The sequence below is a fragment of the Pleurodeles waltl genome, chromosome 8, assembly GCF_031143425.1.
Source record: "Pleurodeles waltl isolate 20211129_DDA chromosome 8, aPleWal1.hap1.20221129, whole genome shotgun sequence".
Lineage (NCBI taxonomy): Eukaryota > Metazoa > Chordata > Amphibia > Caudata > Salamandridae > Pleurodeles > Pleurodeles waltl.
The window spans coordinates 181,160,599-181,181,074 of record NC_090447.1 but is presented as its reverse complement, the minus strand read 5'-3'; the positions used below and the strand labels follow the sequence as shown (position 1 = coordinate 181,181,074).

The following is a 20,476-nucleotide window of genomic DNA, read 5'->3' as shown; positions in this document are numbered from 1 at the left end:
GACATTAGTAGATTGTATATTTGTGATCCTTTGAACTGTTCTCCAGAGAACCTTGGATACCTCTGACTCGTGGAGAAAAGAAGATATTAAGTTAACATTTTTCTCTTACAGAGAGGGTAGTCTCTCAAAAGATCCAGGTTAGGAGAATGATAGAATTGGGTGAATTTGAATGGCTGAACAGTTGAATGCACAGTAGGAATGTGCTTATCTATGCTCTTATCACCCGACCGCAGGTCCTTCCTTTAAATAAATCCTAATGAGAAGAAAGGTGCAGGTTACAGAAGCACACACTGAATATCCTGTCTTTGTGTGGGAAACACAGACTGGAACTGGATCTGGAGGCATTCTCTCTTTTTCTATTCCCATTCCCTTTCCCCCCTAGTGGACGTAGGTTTCAGATAATCAGTAAAGTCTGAGCACGCATCTATTGGAGGGAGTTGGATAAAAGGTATCTGATTCTGTGGATGTTTTGATTTAATGGGTAATCTCCTGACAATTCTTCTCTTTAAGCTGCAGTTGTCTGAAAACTTCACCCTGAATGGAACCCTCTCCTTCCTAGCACCCGGAGCATGAGCCACATTTACCAACTTCTTCCCACCACCTCTTTTTGTTGCTTCGCTCACTATCGACTCCAGAGCCTACATTCTCCTTGGTGACCTCAACCTTTGCCTGGAAGACAAAAATGACTCGTGCTCACAGCACTCCTCGAAAGCTTGAGCAACATTTGACTCACCCAGCTCGTCCTAGAACCAACAAAAACCACAGGACACACACTGGACCCCATCTTCACCACAAGCGACAGCATCAAATACAAATCCACCGTACCACACACATGGACCGGCTACGCCATCATCCACTTCCAAGTCAACACCTCTACCAGTTGCAGCATTTGAAGCTGCTGCTTTGTCAAAATCATAGAAGCAGACTAGCTCAGCGCCCTCAACACCGATCAACCTAGCTCACAGACATCCTCAACAAGGGCATCAACCACTTCAAAAACTGGATCAAGAACTGCACTTGAATCCATCAAAATCAAGCATAGTAGATGAAATACGCAGATTAGCTGATACACAAAAAGAGCTGTTAGACACCAAACAGCACTGTACACAGGTAGAATGGAAAATGGAACGCCAGTCACAACACCACAGAGAGAACTTCCTACAAGGTTGCACTCCGACACTATCACCAGCACGTAAGAGACACCAAGAAAAAAAGTACTTTTGAACCGCATCAAAATAAGCTCCAACAGCTACAAGGAGATTTTCTCGATCGTTAAGGATTTCACCTCACCCTTAGCCACTGTCAACAACATTGCTGCCTCCCAGCAACTCTGCCACAACCTATCCAAATCTTTCCATGAAAAAATCACACACAGCATTGCACACCAACCCAACCTCAGAGAACACAATACTAATCTACCCACTGTCAACCAAGATGGCCCCTAATTAACTTGATAACCCTCACCAGAAACGACGCAGTCATGCAGACCATTCACTCAGGGGTCCCATCAGACCCATGCCCCCACTACTTCTACAAACCGGGAGCATTACCAGTCAGCACCACCCTAACCACATCAACACCTCCATCACATCAGTACAGACATTTTGTCCCAGCAACACTTCTATTTTTGTTCATACAATCCGTTTAAAAAAAAAAAAAAAATCATAAGCAGACGATCTTCAAACCACCCAAATGAAAAATCTTCTGTCCATTTCTTTTCTTGTATAAAAATACATCCTTTTTCAGTTAATTCTTCTTTTTCTAAAATGCCTTTACATTGGCTACGGGGATAAAGAATGAAAATGAAGATTTTTTTCATATGGCTGGTTTCAAGATTGTTTGCTTATGAAATATGTTTTCTGAAATATGGATTGTATGAACAGAAATTGAAGTGGTGCTGTGTCAAACTTTCTGTACTGATGTGTATATGGAACATTTTGTCTCATAGGGAAGGTGAAAGGGGCTGGTCTTCTAGTACTGTGCACCCGGGATTCTATATCATATGCGTACATTCGATAAGTGCGACAGCAAATGCTCCAGCCTTTTTGAAAATTGTTTGTTGTACCTCCATCACGTCTGCCACTTTTCCGGATTAATGGAAACTTGCAAAAATCAACACTCTCGTCAAGAAGCCCACAGCCGGCCAGAATCAGCTGAGCAACTGCCGATCTTCCTGCTCCCCTATCCAGCCTAAGTGATTGAGAAGTCCATCAACAGGATACTTCACCATTGTCTAGACAACACTCATTCAGGATTCAGAAAGACCCACAGCACCAAAACAGCATTCAGCATGGCTACTGATACATTCAAATCATCCTGGACTGAGGAAAAACGTCGGCCTTCATCCTGCTGAACCTCTCCGCAGCCTTTGGCACTGTCTCCAATAACACCCTCATCAGAAGATGTCACAAGATTGGCATTCAAGGATCTGCTGTCAAATGGATCTATTCCTTCGCCATGGGTAGAACACAAAGGATCTGGATGCCACCCTTCAAATCAGAGACCAAGAGATTAATATGCAGAGTCCCAAAGGGATCGTCCTTCAGCCCCGCCCTTTTCAACATATACATGACAGCTCTCCCCAGCATCATCTGATCACAAGACATCATACTCATCTACGCCGGTGACACACAATTCATCCTCTCCCTGACGGACAAAGCAACCACCATCAGGACCAACTTCACCAATTGCATGACCATGGTAGCAGACCGGATTCGAATGAACTGCCTGCTGCTCAACTCCTACAAGACTGAATTACTGGTCTTTGGCAAGAAGACTTCTCCATGGGACTCCTCATGTTGGCTGTCAGAGCTAGGACCAACACCCACAGACCACACAAGAAATCTAAAGATCATCCTAGATGACAAGCTCAACATGATAGCTCAAGTCAACGCATTGTGCACTTCCTGCTTCCACATCCTATGCATGATATGAAGGACCTTTAAATGATTGCCTCAAAACACCAGACGGATGGTCATGCAAGCACTCGTTGTAGGAAGCTGGCTCTATATATACTATACCAAAGTAAGGCATAGTGAGCACAGAGACCAGTTTATCCCCAGGGGCTTTACACAGGCTAAAGTAGATAATACTAATGCTCTCTTTTGTGGTAGTGTGGTTGAGCAGTTACGCTTATCAGAGGGTAGTGCTAAGCATTTATTGTACACACACAGTCAGGAAATGGGCACACTCTCAATGAGTAACTCCAGCTCAAAGTTTTATGTATCAGAAAATATACTTTGTTACTTTATTTCTAGAACCAAAAGGATCTTTGTTGCAAGTAAGTATAGTTTCAAGAATGTATCACTTTCATCTTTCAATTGTACTTGGTTTAGAATTAACAGGTAAAACAGTTTACAGGTAAGTAATACTTTTCAATTTCAAAAATAGACAGTGCAATATCTCACAGGATCAATGCAGTCCGAGGGAAGGAAAAGTAACAGCACAACTTGCAGGTAAGTACTCGACTTGCGATCCCAGTCTTCGGGGTTTAAGGTGTTCACAGGGCAAAGTTTAGGAAGACACGAAGAGTGCAAAACCAGCAACACTGGGCCGGATGGGGGCTGAGGTCAAATTTGGTGTCAGGCAGCCAATGGAATCCTAAGAAGACAGGGCACTCGGAAAGAAACAGCATGCAGGTAAGTACCTGCCACTTCAGGGCACAGACCTGGGGGGGTGGGGGCGGGGGGAGGAAAAGTAACAGCACAACTTGCAGGTAAGTACTCGACTTGCGATCCCAGTCTTCGGGGTTTAAGGTGTTCACAGGGCAAAGTTTAGGAAGACACGAAGAGTGCAAAACCAGCAACACTGGGCCGGATGGGGGCAGAGGTCAAATTTGGTGTCAGGCAGCCAATGGAATCCTAAGAAGACAGGGCACTCGGAAAGAAACAGCATGCAGGTAAGTACCTGCCACTTCAGGGCACAGACCTTGGGGGGTTGGGGTGGATTTGGATCAGCATTGGAGTGGGGGGGCACAGGTCAGCACCAAACATACACCCTCAGCGGCACAGGGACAGCCAGGTGCCGGGTGCAAGAACAGCCTTGGGCGCCAAATGCTTTTCAGTGGGGGAACGACAGGGGTCAGAAAGATGCTGCAGGGATCGTCCAGGGAGTCGACTGAAGAAAACCAATTGCTGGACAGATAAGTGCAGATTCTACTGGACTGACGGTTGAGTTCTCCAAGGCCAAGCGGCTGCGGGTGCAGGGGTACCTTTAGGCTTTAAAAAATCTTCACCGGAGCCGGTCACGGTCAGGAGAGTCCTCTGGATTAAGGCTGCAGGCATCGTCGTGTTAGCCACGAGGGGTCAATCCAGGGTGAACTCGAGGTTGGAATCGCCTGGGGATATTCTCTGGAACAGTGGGCCACCAGCGCACGGGCCGTGGGTGTCAGGTGCAGAGTGGGTAGGACTTGTTGATCTGGGGCCGCTCTGGATTCCTTCTTGGAGGTTTCTTTGTGGACATGGTCGCTGTTCTTAAGAGATCTTGGCTCTTGGGTAGGCAGGCAGTCCTCTGGAGGTGTAGAGGTCGCTGGTCCTGCAGGACAAGTTATCCCCTTGTTGTAGGAGTCTTGAAGATGTAGACAGGCCGGAAGGGCTGGGGTCAAGTCAGTTGTCATCTGGAGTCTACTCTTTTGGTGCAGCTCTTCAGTCTTCTCCTTTTGATGTTGCCAGGAATCTGGAGAGCAAGGTTCAGGGGTGCCCCTAAATACTAGATTTAAGGGTGTTACAGGGGTCAGAGGGCAGTAGCCAATGGCTACTGTTCCTGAATGTGTCTACACCCTTCCTGTGCCCATTCCCTTTAAGAAGGGGAGGGCACATTCCTAACCCTACTGGCTAACACCCTCCAAAGCAAGGTGGAAGATTCTGCCAGGAGAGGTTCACCTCAGCTCTGGGCCCCCCGAAGGTGGTCCTAGCCTCGGTTGGACACTCCTCCTGGTGTTAACTAATTTTCCTGCTGGACCTGCCACCAAAACTGGGGCCTGTTCTGGGGGATGGGCATCTTTACTCATTGGAGTGCCCTGGGGCAGTGTAACAGGAGGCAGGAGCCTTTGAGACTCACCACCAAGTGTTACAGTTCCTGCAGAGGAGAGGTGTGAAGCACCTCCGCCCAGAACAGGCTTTATTCCTGACCACAGGAGGCACAAAGGCTCTCACTCCATGGGGTCAGAAACTTGCCTGTTAGTGGCAGGCTGACACAGACCTGTCAACCGTACACTAGAGTGTTGGGTAAAATACAGGGGGCATCTCTAAGATGCCCTCTGTGTGCATTTTTCAATAAAGCCAATGCTGGCATCAGTGTGGGTTTATTGAGCTGAGTAGTTTGATACCAAACTTCCTAGTCTTCAGTGAAGCCATCATGGAGCTGTGGAGTTCATAATGACAAACTCCCAGCCCATATACTTAGTAGGGTCACACAGCACTCACAATGTCTAAGAATGTATTTAGACACTGTAGGGGCATATTGCTCATGCAGATATGGCCTCACCGGTGGAAGCTTGCACCCTGCTTTAGTGTTGTAAGGCCTGCTATAGAGGTGACTTACCTATGCCACAGGCAATTGTTTGTGGGCATGGCACCCAGCTAGGGCTGCCTTGTCGAATTTACCTTTTTCTCCCCATCAGCACACACAATCTGCAGTGGCAGTGTGCATGTGTTTGGTGGCATAGTATATGCTGCAGCCGTTTAGGGCCCTTTCTGGCCACAGGGCTCTTGGTACCACTGATACCTTTTACAAGGGACCTATCAGTGTGCCAGAGGTGTGCCAATTGTGGAAACAATGGTACAGTTTTAGGGAAAGAACACTGGGGCTGGTGCATCAAATATCAGGCAAAAAGGTGTGTGTGTGTGTGTGTGTGTGTGGCAAAGGAGGGAAGGGTGCTGCAAAAAAAGGGGGCAGTGTCCTACACTCACCTCCAGCAGGCTGGATAGTGGCAACACTGTCTACGCCAGAATCTCCGGACATCTCCTACACAGATTCCAGACTATCCAGAACACTGCTGCAAGACTTGTGCTTGACCTGCCATGCCACACCCATATCACACCGTACCTCAAGAAGCTTCACTGACTCCCCATTCACAATCCATGCCAATTCAAACTTCACACACACGCAAAGCTCTGCACAACACAGAATGTCTGAATAACTGCATACACTTTCATCAACCCACCACACACCTACGCTCTGCCTCACTGTCTCTGGACACACTCACCGCATTCACAAATGTAAAACGGGAGGTTGCTTATTCTCCTACATCACTTCCAAGGCATGGAACGACCTCTCTCAACTTCTCAGAGCCCTCCTCCTCACTTCTGGAGCTCCACCAGAAGCTGAAGACCTGACTCTTCATATAAGCTCCGTGAGGACCTAACACGTACACACATTCCCCAAGCTCCTGGTTACTCCCTTGGTTGATTAGTAAGCTATACAAATCAATATAACATAACACACATGTTTATATACAAATATATTTATATACAAATGTATTGTTAAGGGCTTTTTTTAAAACAAAATTGTGAATACTATTTTAAAATAAAGATAAATTAAATTAAGTATTTTCACATTACATATTAACCGGAATAGATTTAAATATTTAGAGTACAAAAATAAAAATATGACTATTCTATTTTAAAAACATTTTATTATTTAATACAATTGTATATATGGGAATATGGTTTCTAGATGTAATAGTATAAAGGGTAGTATGAGGTTTTTAGGGTTCAGTGATGGTTACTGATAAGAGATTGTAAGGGGGGTTTGGATTCAGGAATGGTTAGTGTTTAGAGGTAGGACTTTTTAGGGTCCAGTAATGAGCATTGATTAGGGGTAGAAAGGAGTTTTATGGTTCAGTGATGGGTAGAGTATTGGGTAGTAAGGAGTTTCTAGTGTTGAAGAATGAGTTGTTTAAAGGGTCAGTAAAGGTTTTAAAGGATTAAAGGGTGAGGTAGAGTAAGGGGTCGTAAGGCATTTTTAGGGTTCACTGCGGTTTAGTGGCTTTAAGGCAAGTTAGGGTGGAGGAAGAAGAGTTTAGGGTGCAGTGATGGACAGTGCATAGGGATAGTAAGGAGGTCTTAGAGTTCAGGGGTGGGCAGTGTTTAGGACTAGTCATGGATCTTTATATTTAAGAAATTAGTAGTGTTTGAGGCGTAGTAAAGGATCTTGGTTGTGTTTAGGGGTAGGTTTTTGGGGGTTTTATGGGTTTATTGATTTCGTTTTGGATTATGTTCATTATATATAATGTAATCTTAATTAAATGTCATATTTTATTTTTTTACTTATTTATTTAATATTATATCTAGTGTTCATTTATTATAGTACCATTTCATTAAAATCTAAAATTTAAGAATTAAAAAATATTTATTTAAAGTGTATATTATTTGTTTCTTTTAAATTTTTGCATTTAATATTTTAGTAACATACTAAATCCAAATATTGCAGATATAATACTTGAATAAAATATTTACTTTAAAAAAAAAAAAAAATTACAAAATTTTAAGAAAATATTATTTTATAGATGAGAAGGTGGCTGTTGGTGCTTTTTAGAATTAGTAGCTGGAAGAAATTGGAGATTGGGCTTATTTTGAATGTCTGTAGGAGCAAGAAGAATTGCTGCTTCTCAAAATATTCCTCAAAAGATCCCTAGAAATCTTCTTGAAATCACCTTAAACCTCCATCACAAGGCTGGATTTTTCCCCAGTTAAAGCTTTCTATCTTAATTTTCTGCTCTGTTTCCAAAGTAATGTCACTCTTTAATATCTTATTTGGTTGTACTCAGTCTTAAATTACATCTTCAGTGTTCATCGTCCTTTCCTATTTACTTGTAACAGTTCCTTATACTTCACCTTGTTACTGTAAAGTTTTCCCATAGAGGGCTTTCTTGACAGACCATAATATTTGAGTGGAATTTAATATAATCCTATGTTGCCGTGCTTGTATATGGAAAGTTGCCTTTCTCCATGGTCTGCCTAGGTTTTGTTTTTCTTGTAGGGGTCTGGGGTTGCTGGTATTTTTTGACTCTGAGCCTTGGAAGTCTTCTAAATAGCCCCAGCACATGTGCTTAGATACCTAAACATATTAACAAATGGGTAATTTAATTTGGCATATCTGGACTTTTGGTAAAAGTGATATTAATGTGGGGCAGAAAGAACACCATTGTCAATGCCTACAACACTTGGGTGTATTATGCATATGAGGAAGACATGCGTTTGTTGGGACTGACATGTTCCTGGAGTGACACAATTACAATGCTAGTTCACTGCTTAAACTTCACTAGCTTTCCACACTGCAGTACCCTGCTTAGGAATAAAAGTCGCATTTTCATATCTTGTCTCTGGGAAGATCTCGGAAAATAACCTGTGCACTGTTGCAATACTTATCGAAAATCTAGTTTAGTGGTGACACTGAATGTTTGATTATGGCTTAGGGATGGTTTTAGTAAAAGCTGCCCTTCTCTGGGTACAACCTATATATTTATCAAACCAGTTCTATGTGGCTCTCCTAGTTATCAACCCAGTTCTCCATGGCTCTCCGTCAGTTGCAGTCATTAACTTGCTAAGTATTTTGATTAGGTGTGAAATATCTTTTTGAAAGAGCAACAGCCATTTGACTGCCTGGAGATCGCTGACAGGAAGGCATTTGGGGATTAATTACAGAGCATCCACCATTTGTTGGAATTTGAGTTGAGTGGTCTGAAAGGAACTACTAGTGAACACCTCAAGCAGGCAGCCAGAATTCCAAGAGTAGTATGTTTATAGTAATTAGGGTTCTGCTTAGAGTTTGGTCTTTGATGGTGGCCTGTTCCCATCTAACTTGACTTTTGTCCTTACATGGAATGCCATCTTAAAATATCCCATAGCAGGATTTTAATGGATTTTCTGTAAAGTAACTTTGCTTGCTCACAAAAGCAGGTTTGAGGATGGGTACTTTGTGTGAGTAGAATTAGGGCCTTTCACCAATCAATGCCTTTTGACTACAGTAGGAAACACTTGCCTCCACCATCAGCTGCACAGTACGCAAGTGGACTTCTTGAAAATCAAAGCAAATTATCCTTCTGTCCATATATACCTGTACAAAATGGCTTGATCCTGGTCTTCTTTTCCCTTGTACTCAGGAGCTGGAAGTTTTTCTCAAGGAGCAGAACATCTAGCCTCCCTATAGCGTCATGTCCATATAAGACAAGAGGTGGCACCTTTAAAGTCTGACTTAGTTATCCCACTCTGACTGGACTCTTGACTGTGGTCCTGAGGAAGGGCATGACTGAGAAACACTCTACAGGCCTGTGAACTGGAATGTGACAGTAGCAGAAGAAAAATAGTGTTAAAGGGGTCTATACACCTCTTGGATCCGTTGTTGGAGTTCCTAGAAATTGAAGAGCATTGGGGTTTATATCCAGAACTTAGTTACCGATTGGAGAAATGGGGATCAAACTGTTCTTTTAGCTGGGGCCAGAAGCAGAGGGGCAACGAAACCTGATCCTGTATCCTAGCTGGATTCAGTAGCCCAGGTGATCCCCAGAAGAACTCGGAGACCTTTGTAAGAAATTCAGCGAAACAACCACAAGGTAATCCTTTCTGCCCCCGCTTCTCTGGTCTCATTTGCTGATAACTGTAAGTAATAGTTTTTGGAAGGACGGTCTCTGGTGAACATTTTTAGAAATGAATAATGCGCGTAGGGTCATTGGCTTTTCACCCCGTATTGTTTCTTCTGTGTGTTGTTTGATATTTTCTGTTCCTATCTCCTGGATTCATCATCTAGTTTTTTTGTTATTTTGGTCTCATTTTAATCATTACAGACTTCATTATTTTACTAAATTTGTGTTTTAACCGATTTATTTACTGATGTAAATATTGTTTTGCTTGTGCCTAAATACTTCATTCACATTTCCCTTTGGAAATGCCTGCTACTTTGTGCCATTGATACCTGTGGTCCGGGTTTTCTTCTTGAAACTGCATTTACCTAACAAGGCACTAGATTTCTGCTTTGGAACTAGAAGTTGCTCCAAGTTTTAATCCCTCTCTTACACGGTGCATATGAATCCTCCGTCTTTATCCTCCCCCCCCCCTTTTTTTTTTTTTTTTTACTCCCGACAGTCCGTATAGTTTACCTTAATCTTTATCTCGCTTTGCAGATCTTTTACATCTGTCATATCCTTTCCTAAGTGTTTCCATTAGTTAGATATCTAACACATTCATGGTTCCTTACAATTAAATGCATTACGTTCAGTGTGTGTGTTTATTTTTTAAAGTACTTTGCAAATTTGCGTGAAAAGTATTGTTATTATGTATTGCATTACATTCACACTTATTATGTGCATACTACTTACTGCAGAGTGCTGTGTAGTCCCCTGTGTTTGGTTTACACTTTATGAAACAATGCAAAATAAAAAAAATGCTTTCCGTTTTGACTCTTAAATTCTACATGGAAATCACCTTTTCTGGGTGCTTTTTATTGCATTGGTGCATACAGGCAGCCACTGTTGACATTTTATGTTTATATTTTTGTTTCTTTAGATATATGAAGCACAGCCAGAGGTGTCTAATGCATTTAGAACATCTGAGTTTATTCCTCTTTCTCGTTTACTATCAATGGTGATGATCACGACAGTTCCTCCTATCTGCAACAAAACCATGTTTACCCAGGGACTGAATGTAAGATTAATCTCAACCTCTAATGTTGTTTTCGTATACACGTATACCTGTTTCTTGGTAGAAAGAGTTCTGAATACACACTTATGTGTGGCTAAAAGCTGTACTAACCCAAATGAGGTGGAAGCTTGTGTTTATTTATACCTTTCTCTGAAACACCTCAGAACTGCCATATGAATATAATTTTTAGGTTTGATAGCCTTTTCTATAAGAGATTATACTGGTGTGTTGGGATTCATGGTTTAGTGCATTCTTGTCAAACAGTGACAGCAGAGAATGATGCAGGCACTATGTCACTGCAGTTATATTTAAGTACAGTTGGGGTACCTAGCTTTCAGAGCAACATTCCTTTTGTTTGAGGCGTGTATGGCTCTAGATACACGTGCTCAGCCTAATCTCCCCATCTAGTGTTGGGCTCGGAAGTGTGCAAGTTTTTCTTCGAAGAAAGTCTTTCGAGTCATGAGGTAATGACTCCTCCTCTTGCTGATAATGCGCATGGACCTCGACTCCATTGTTAGATTATTTTCTTCCGCCGTCAGGTTCGGACGTGTGCTCCTCTGTTCCGTTGCAACACAGTCGTCGGTTACTTTCCAAAATATGGTTGGTACTGTCCTGATTGTGGATCTTCTTTATGATATTCAAGAGCATCAATGTAAATTCGTCTGTGTGACTCGAGTTGGCTGCAGCCCTTTTGCACCTTCGCCCTTTGCAGTGGAATTCCTCTATGGTGTTTCCTCCCAAGAGATGTCCACTCAGTGATGGAACGTACGCTTTTCCGTTTTTGTCCTTGTTGCCACGCCACGTTTCCACACACCGATTTCCACCACTCTTGTGCCTTTCCCTTGAGCATTAGGAAGCTACCTGTGGGTCTTTTCGTTCAAACAAAATGCTTAGAGATCAAAGAGCTCGATGCTTAGAGATTTCTCGACCCAGCGCAGAGGAAACACCAGACCTCTTTGATTCAGAAGATCCATAACAAGAGTTGCATGCCCATCCATCTGCTGCGGACTATGGCACCTTCTCTCATAAGCACAGCTCTAGTTCTGACATGGAGATGCAAGATATCACTCCAGGGCGACCAGTGACTACTGTGCCCCCGCTTCCACCCTGACCACAGCACGTCTCTACAAGTGGTTGCCTGCCTACCCCTGACCAACTAGACACACTGGTGTTTGGCCATCACTACCTTCTGGTCATGAGTGGCACCAACCAGCTGTTTTGAACTTGTCTGGCCTCAGCGCCGAAAAAACTGCACCAACAGCATGTCCCCGACCCAAAGTGTACTATCTCGGACTCCAGAAGCCCTCGGAGATGAAAATTACAGCATCAAAACACCGTTTCATCTCAGCACCTAAAAAGTCAGCCTCGGACCCAAAACCATCACCGCCGATAATTCCATTGTCAAAATCTACCTTGGATTTGGGTCGGAAGCCGGTATAACCAGTGCTCAAAAAACTCCAGCAAGAGTTGGACTAATGACAAAAGCACATAATAATTCACCTGGACACTGGCCATATCATTGCGAGACCTCCTTTTTCAGGGGTACATCCGGCAAAGAGACAACTGTCTTATGAGCATTCCTGCAAAGAAAAAGGAAGACACGGCTACCAGTCCATTGCTCATCAGCCCATCACCAGTGCCCATTGTGCACCACCTCTTTCGCTTGTTCATGCCACAACATACTCTCCTCAGAGTTCCCTACATTCAGACATGGGCAACAGGGTGGTGATGATTAATATTCCATCCCACTGCAGGATGATCCGTGGAACTCGGATTATGCAGATCCACGAGCAAATACGGACCCAGAGCTCTATCCAGCCAGCCTATCCCTCCCTGATGACACTGCCACCTACCATGATCTCATAGGTAGGGCGGCTACATTCCACAAGGTCCCACTACACACAGAGCCTTTAGAGGACGATTTTTTATTTGAAAAACTCTCCTCAGTGTTCTGCACAATATCTGAAAATGTTAAAAGGAATGCACAGGCACACAAGTCATTTTAAATTACCCTGTCAAGTCCAGAATCATCACACCTACGGTCTACAAAAAATACAAACCATCACAGGGCAGCTTACACCTGACTCCCTAGCTGTGGCCACAGCCCGTAAGAGGGCTCTCTCTCACACATTTGGTGACACGCTCCTGATAAGTAGAGGAGGAAAATAGATGCAGCAGGTAAAAGGTTTGCTGCACAATCTGCCAACCATTGGAGAATCGCAAGCTCCATTGGACTTTCATCACATTATGATAGGGCCCAATGGAACGAGATGGAGAAGAGCCTCCAACATCTCCATAAAGTGGAGTACATAAAACCAGCGTACCAGATTGCCTCCGAGGGAAAGCTCATATCCAGCACTACGATTTGCTGCACCCTCAATGCTGCTGACACTGCAGGTAAAGGCATACGTTCTAACGTCCTCTTAAGAAGCCATGCCTGGCTTAGGGTGTCAGGTTTTAAACCTGAGGTTTGGCAGAACTGCCTGGCTCTTCCCTTTTACCAGGAACACTTTTTTGGTCCCCAGGTCGACACCCTCCTGGAAAAGATTTAAAAGGATAATGAGATGGCTATGGCCATGGGGACGTTGCAGACTCCATTGCAATGTGGCTCCTTTTGTCATTCCTCTTATCGCGAGGTTTCAAAACCACCTCCCTGGAGACCACCACCACCTGCTACCACCATCCCCAGGCACAGACCACCTCGCACAAGGGGATTATACAGAGGCTCTTGTATGGGCAATAATTCCAAGGGAAAAGGCATGGGTGGTTTTACCAAAACCTGACTTTCCAATCACTCCCCTTGCCCGCACTACATCTGTCGGTTGTCTACTGCAATGGTTCTTCCCTCCTGGCGGAACATCACTTCTGACCAGTGGGTGTTCGGTATTATCCAACATGGTTGTTGTCTGGAGCTCACATCCACACCTCCCAAAATTCCTCTTTGCAAACACATGCCTTCCCCACAGCATCAACAGTTGCTCAGGGAGGAAGTAAAAACACTCCTCAAAAAAGGAGCTGTACAACCTGTTCCATTCCACCAACACGGCACAGGAGTCTATTCATTATACTTTCTTCTTCTCAAAAAGGGACAGGTTCCTAAAACCCAATCTTGGACCAAGGACCCATAAACCAATATATCCTCTCAGAGCACATGGTCGCTCTTCAAGGTGTCCTACCATTACTACAAAAAGATAACTTCATGGCAGCACTCGACCTGAAGTACGCCTATTTCCACATTCCTGTTCATCCGGCACATCGCCGATACTTCAGATTCGGAATAAACAACCAACGTTTCTAATTCAAGGTGCTTTTTTCGGGTCATAACTGCCCCCAGAGTTTTCACCAAATGTCTTGCAGTAGTAGCAGCCCACCTGCGCAGGCACAACATACACATTTTTCCATATTTAGACGACTGGCTCATCAAAAGCGCTGCTAGTCAGCAGTGCTTCCAACACACTCTGGCCACAATAGACATACTTCATCAATTAGGATTTACCATCCATGCAGTCAAACTTCCAGCCACTCCAAATACTTCCCTACTTAGGAGCTATCCTCGATTCACAAAGAGCGATAGCCTACCCCTATGCGGCCCGGATTCAGTCCTTTTAGACTCCTAATCCTTTGTTCCAGCCACGTCAGCAAGTAACAGTGACAACAGTCGTGTGTCTCCTCTTTATGATGGCATCATGCATAGCCATAGTACCTAATGCCAGACTCAACATGCGTCCATTGCAAGAGTGCTCAGCGCTTTTATGGTCTCAAGCGGGGGTCAATTAGAGGATCTTGTGTTGGGCAGCTGTCAAGTTTGTCGCTCTCTGCAATTTTGGAGCACCAGCAATCCCCTAAAAAGATGGCCTTTCGTGGACCCGGTTTCACAGAAAACCATAACAACAGACACCTCGTCATGGGCTGGGGAGCACATTCACAAGATCTCACAATCCAGGGACGCAAGACATTTCATTCAGAAACATCTCCATATCAATCACCTGGAGTTGCTAGCTGCTCATGTAGCGCTCAAAGACTTCCTTCCTCACCTGATTGCCAGGGTAGTCTTGATCAAAACTGACAACCTGACTGCCATGTGCTATCTCCAGAAGGAGGGGGCACCAGGTCCCCTCAGCTCTCTCACCTAGCCCAGGCCATTTGGAAATTGGCTGTCCGATAGAACGTACATGTGGAGTACCTTCCAGGAATGGACGACGACTTTGCAGATCTCAGCACGAGATGTCCACATGTCTGCGAATTTAGATCCACCCGCAAGTCCTCCTCCCATACTTCAGCCATTGGGGTCAACCAGGAATAGACCTTTACTCCAAAGCAGAAAACGCAAAATGTCCAAACTTCGCCACCATATATGCACAGTCAAAAGGCAACGCACTGTGGATGAGTTGGTTAGGGATATTTGCATATGCTTTTCCAGCCCTCCCACTGCTTCAGTTTGTGGCTCCAAACTGCAGCAGACATCTCTCATCCTAGTAGCTCCCACATGGACACTGCAGCCATGGTCCACCACTCTCCTAGAGCTCTCAGTAGTACCACATGATGTACTGAGGATCAGGTAGGAGCTTCTTCTGTAGGAAATTGAGAAATCAAGACACCCAGATCCCTCAACCTTGTGATCTGGCTCCTGAAGTCCTAGAGTTTGGTTATTTGAACCTACCACAACCCTGTATGGACATCCCTAAAGAAGCACTCGGGACAACTACTCGTGCTTGTTATGCTTCAAAGTAGAAAAGATTTGTCCACTACTGTCTTTCCAATCAAATTGATCCTTTAAAACCCAATGTTCAGGACAATGTCTGATATCTATTCCGTTTACATACAACTGGTCAAGCTTTTATATCTGTTAGGCTATACCTAGCTGCAGTGGCTATGTATCTACAAATCAGACCACACACTTCTCTTTTCAGGTTTCCTGTCATTAAAGCCTTTTCAGAAGTTCTTAGGAGACATTCCTCTTAGGATGCCACCTGCCCCTACTTGGAATCTCAATACTGTACTAACCAGATTAATGGGCCCACCATTTGAGCACCTCCACTCCTGCCCCCTCCAGTTTTAATATTAGAAAGTATCATTTCTAGTTGCTATCACTTCACTCTGACATGTCAGTGAGCTTCAGACAGTATCTACGTAGTTAGAAAAAAGGGTTGTTCTAAAGCTAGAGTGGAACTACATACCAGTCCTAAATTTCCTTAAAAAGTGTTGTCTCAGTTTCACCTTAATCACTGTTGAATTGCCAGTGTTCTTTCCCCAACCTGAAACAGTTGTGGGAAGGACTCTACAAACCATACATGTTCAACAAGCCCTTATCTATTATGTTGATAGAACCACATCATTTAGAAAAACACAACACTTTGTGAATTTTTCAAAGCCTCACAAAGGAAAGGCCATTTCCAAATCAGGCGTTTCATGTTGGATTGTCAGATGCCAGATGTATTCAAACATGCTATGCTAAATTTATAAACTCTTTACCTGTCTCTCCTAGAGCTTACTTCACTCCTAAAAAGGAAGCTCCAATGGCCTTTCTAGGAAATATTCTATTAGCTGACATATGGAAGGCAGCTACATGATCTGTACCACATACATTTTCCAAACATTACTGTGTAGATGTGGTGGCCTGTCAACAAGCCAATGTTGGCCAAGCTGTTATGTACACTGTTTCAAACCACCGTAACCCTCACAAGTTAGCCACTGCTTATTGAGCAGGACTACTTTTCAGTCTATGGTAAGCATGTCTCTACAGCCACACATGCTCGAACGGAAATTGTTACTTATACAGTAAACATCTGCTAGCTGCATGTAGTGCTGTAGATTCACATGCACCCACCCTCCTCCCCAGACATCTGTGTGTGTTGCAGTTACTTTTATTAGTAGCTACACATGAACTTAGCATGGACATCTTACTATACCACGCTACGCTTCACATTCCATCCTCACCTGCCTTGTGGGAAAACAAAAACAATCAAGCAATAGAGTTGATGCCCATGTGCAGTACCAGCAAGAGGAGGAGTCACTCCACCTCATGACTGGAAAGAATTCCTTCAAAGAAAAACAACTTAAGCACTTCCGAGCCCAACGATAGAGGGCCGGATTATGCTAAGCATGTGAATCTACAGCACTACATACCATGAACAGATGCTTAGTAGGTAAGTAACATTTTCCTTTTCTCTGATTCAGTGTTTACTTGAATACACTTTGTTGCAAGTTCTCCCTGCCTGTTGCTTATGAACAGTCATTCTGGGGAAAATGCTACCTGATTCAAATAGGGTCCTTAGCTGCTGTTCACCAAGGGCAAGTAAGCTAAGGAGTGCGCTTTATAAGCTGTTTACATCCACTGCAGCTCTCCCCTTCTGTTATTTGTGTCCACCAATGAACTTTTCAGTGATTGACATTTTAAATGTATCAGTACTACATTCTTGTTTTCTACTAGTTTTTTTTTATTTTGTATGAGGTTTTGGTGACCAATTGCTATTCCAGAAGGATAACATAATCTCTTGCTTGTAAAGCCCAGAGCTTAGATAGGAGGATAATGTGCTCCAAGCAATCTTTAATCATTTGTAAAAACTGAATCTTTTTCCATATAGGATGGTGACTTCCCCTTCAACTTGAAGACATTGCCTGGAGGAATAGGGCTAACAGTATTTGCCTTGGTACTGTAATAGAAAAAATAGCATTGCTAAAGTAAAGTGATGTTCGAGGCATGTGGGCATAGATACAAATGTTGTGCATATTCTTGCCATCTAGTCTTTGGCTCGCTTGTGTGCAAGTTGTTTTTCTTCAAGGAATTATTTTCGAGTCAAGAGGTAGTGTGACTCCACTCCTTGATTGTAATGTGCATGGTTGTTGGCTCCATTGTTTTTCTCTTCTTTTAACATGTTTTTGTTAAGAAAAAACATAGTACAGTACGTAGTATCCTATCACATTCTGTTTGTGGTGCATGTAACAGTATGAGGCAGTAACCACTCATCAAAAACGAGTTGGAAATCATCCTTTCTTTACCGTAATCTATAGCCTATCAGCATCCATCCACTAGGTAAGGACCACTACAACGACAGTCAACGGTACCCACTGTCACAGGACGCACGTATTTGTACAGCAACCAAATCGTAAACCTAGAAAAGAAAAAGGAAGCAGCAACAATTAAACTCTAGTAATGCAGGCCGGAATAAAATCAAAGAATGGAGGGGAGGGCCTAAGAGAAGGAAGGGCGAACAAAGCAACAATCACAATCCTCACATCGAGTCCTTGCTGCGGGCCACCTACATGCATATCTGCCCACGGGCCATCACGTGGGGGCATACGGGTCTCCCATGACATATGGAGAAATATCGCTGGATCCATCTCACGCCTGGGGCAGACAGCAGAACACAACACAGTGATCCTATGCAGCTTTTGAGGCATCAGATAAGTGTGATGCATGTAATAAAACTGGGTTTGTTTAAAAACATGCATTACTAGCTACCTCTAGGACCTGAGCGCAGGCTCTTTTCCAGGCCCCCACCGAAAGTGGTTCAGGCAAGTCCTCCGTCCTCCTGTTTAGGACCTTCGTCATGTCAACCCATGGATCCCCTTTGAGGACTTTCTAAATTTTGGAGATCAACCCCACAGGGGAGCCGAGATCCTATAGGAGATGTAGTGTTTGGGATTCCTTAGGCTCCGCTAAGATATCTGTCCAGATTTCACGCACCGTACGGGACATCTTGGAGTACTGCAGGAACTGGCCCTGCTGGAGCTGAAACAAGTCCTTTGCACCCCCCACTGTGAGGAAAGTGTCACTTAGGTACAGATCCCCAGCCATGGTGCAGCCCCACTCGGACCACTGCATCATATTCATTACGGTCTGTATCCTCCTAAACGGCCTCAGGCAATTGAGGTGTATAATTTTGTATATGACGCCCTTCGCAGCACCCCTAGCACCAACTGCTCTCGGGTGTCAGCTACTTGCCAAACAAAGGGACAATCCCTCAGGACACCCGCTTCCTGCGTGATACATCGTGGGAAGACAGCCACATCTCCCCAGTCCACTGGTAGTGTATTTTCCTAATTGGAACCATCCACCCACTACTGTACTGCTTAATTCAGTAGTCCCACAAAACATTACATCTGCATGTCTGGGCGCACCAGTCTCCTCAGCTCCGTGTCCAGCTTCAGTTTGTCTGACTTTACCTTGCTCATATGAGGGACAACAGCAGACTCTTTCGCAAATCTAGATCTCGGGATGGTATACATGGCGTTCTGTAGCACCTACAGGCATCATAGTAGCAACAGAGTAAGATGCACCGCTGTGACGAGCAGTGTCCCCTAGGGGCACTATTATGAGGACTCCAAATGGGTCGTATTACATTCTTTTCTTGGTTCTCATAAAGTGTGATTTAGTTTTCACATCTTATTTTATTTCTAGTACACCTAAACCTAGAGGTGATACCCGGGAGGCACACCTACCCAAGATTAAGTTACTGACAACAGTTTGCCAGGGAGTGCACTGTCGACTTAAACTAATTTGATCACGGTAGCAACACCATCTTTCAAAAGGCGACTCTGCCCATCATGGACAAGGGCAAACGAATCCAAAAACAGATGGATGGATGCCTTCAGGCCCCTAGCACCTCCATTATAGAGCCGGTTAAGCATTAGCTGCCTGTATCCCCAGGTGGGGGAATGTTCCATCTCTCACCGAAGTCCAGTCACGGGAGATTAACCTGGTCTGCACGCATCAATGCTGCAAGAACCAGTGGTCTCCAAACTTTTTAATGCCGCGCCCCCCAAAGTTCAAAAATAAAAATCATTGGCCCCCCGCAGAATTTTTCACTATTGTTTTATAAAAATGGACATGTTTAAATATATCTAGACCTATTTAAACACTGCAGTTCAGCACTGTTACCTTTTTAAAAATGCAATAACAAGCTTCTGCTTAAAACAAAGCTAAGTTATCTGTATAATGCTTCTTTTGGCCAGTGTCTGGCGCCCACCCTGGGATCACCTGAGGCCCCCCTAGGGGGGCCTGCCCCCCCGTTTGAAGACCTCTGCGCTAGACGGAACAATCAGCTGCTTTGTAAGGTTGTTTTTTTCCGCTATCGGGGTTGGATGTGTACGTTTGTGCTCCGGATCGACTCAGTCGCAGTAATCATTTGCGATTCTCTTGTGGCCTGTTTCTCAATCGGTATTGTTTTCAATAGCGTTTACCCCCTTTCTCTCGTATCGGGTCACGGTTTCCAGTTAGTGTTTGGGCAGTAAGCTGCTCAGCTCCGGGCCCCAGTGGGGCATCACATGCTGGGGGCCTCTCTTTCCCTCTATTGGTCCGCTCTCATCATACCTTGCCTGTGATGTAACGGATGCTCTGTTTATACTGCACTCTGTGTCTTGCAAAGTACCCCTAGGCTGATCTCCATGACGCCTGTAATCTCTGCCTCTCACCTGAGCACGATGAGGCCGCTTGCAACATGTCAGTCCATGTGGTTAAGGAATACCCTTAGACTTTAGATGTCGGGTAGGCGCAGAAACGAAACTCCAGACCTCTCTGGCACCCAGGACCTCGAGGGGGAACATCTTGGAAAGCCTTTGGTGGCTGGTGAGGAGGCTTTCTCGCCCAAAGAGGGTTCCAGCTCTGACCTCGAGATTGAAGTCCTCCTGCCCGCTCAGTAGGTTGAGAGTACAGCTCCCCCTCCCCCTTGACACCGCTCCAAACTTCCACACCACATGGGGGCAGTCAGTCGCTCTGGATCCACAATGGCAAGCTTCTAGGCTGCCACTGCCTTCAGGCCATTCGGGCACCAACAGTTTACTTCAGATACCACTCCCAGTCTGGCTTGGCCCCGAAGAAAATCCTAAAACCGACAACC

At 44.4% G+C, this 20,476-nt stretch overlaps 1 protein-coding gene across 1 annotated transcript in view; it reads left to right on the top strand.

Annotated features, from left to right (window-relative positions):
* Positions 1–20,476, top strand: part of URB1 (URB1 ribosome biogenesis homolog) — a 683,114-nt gene that overhangs the window by 143,039 nt on the left and 519,599 nt on the right. Inside the window, exon 10 of the mRNA XM_069204026.1 lies at positions 10,503–10,640. Coding sequence (XP_069060127.1) covers positions 10,503–10,640 — 138 coding nt within the window. The remainder of the gene's footprint in view (positions 1–10,502; positions 10,641–20,476) is intronic.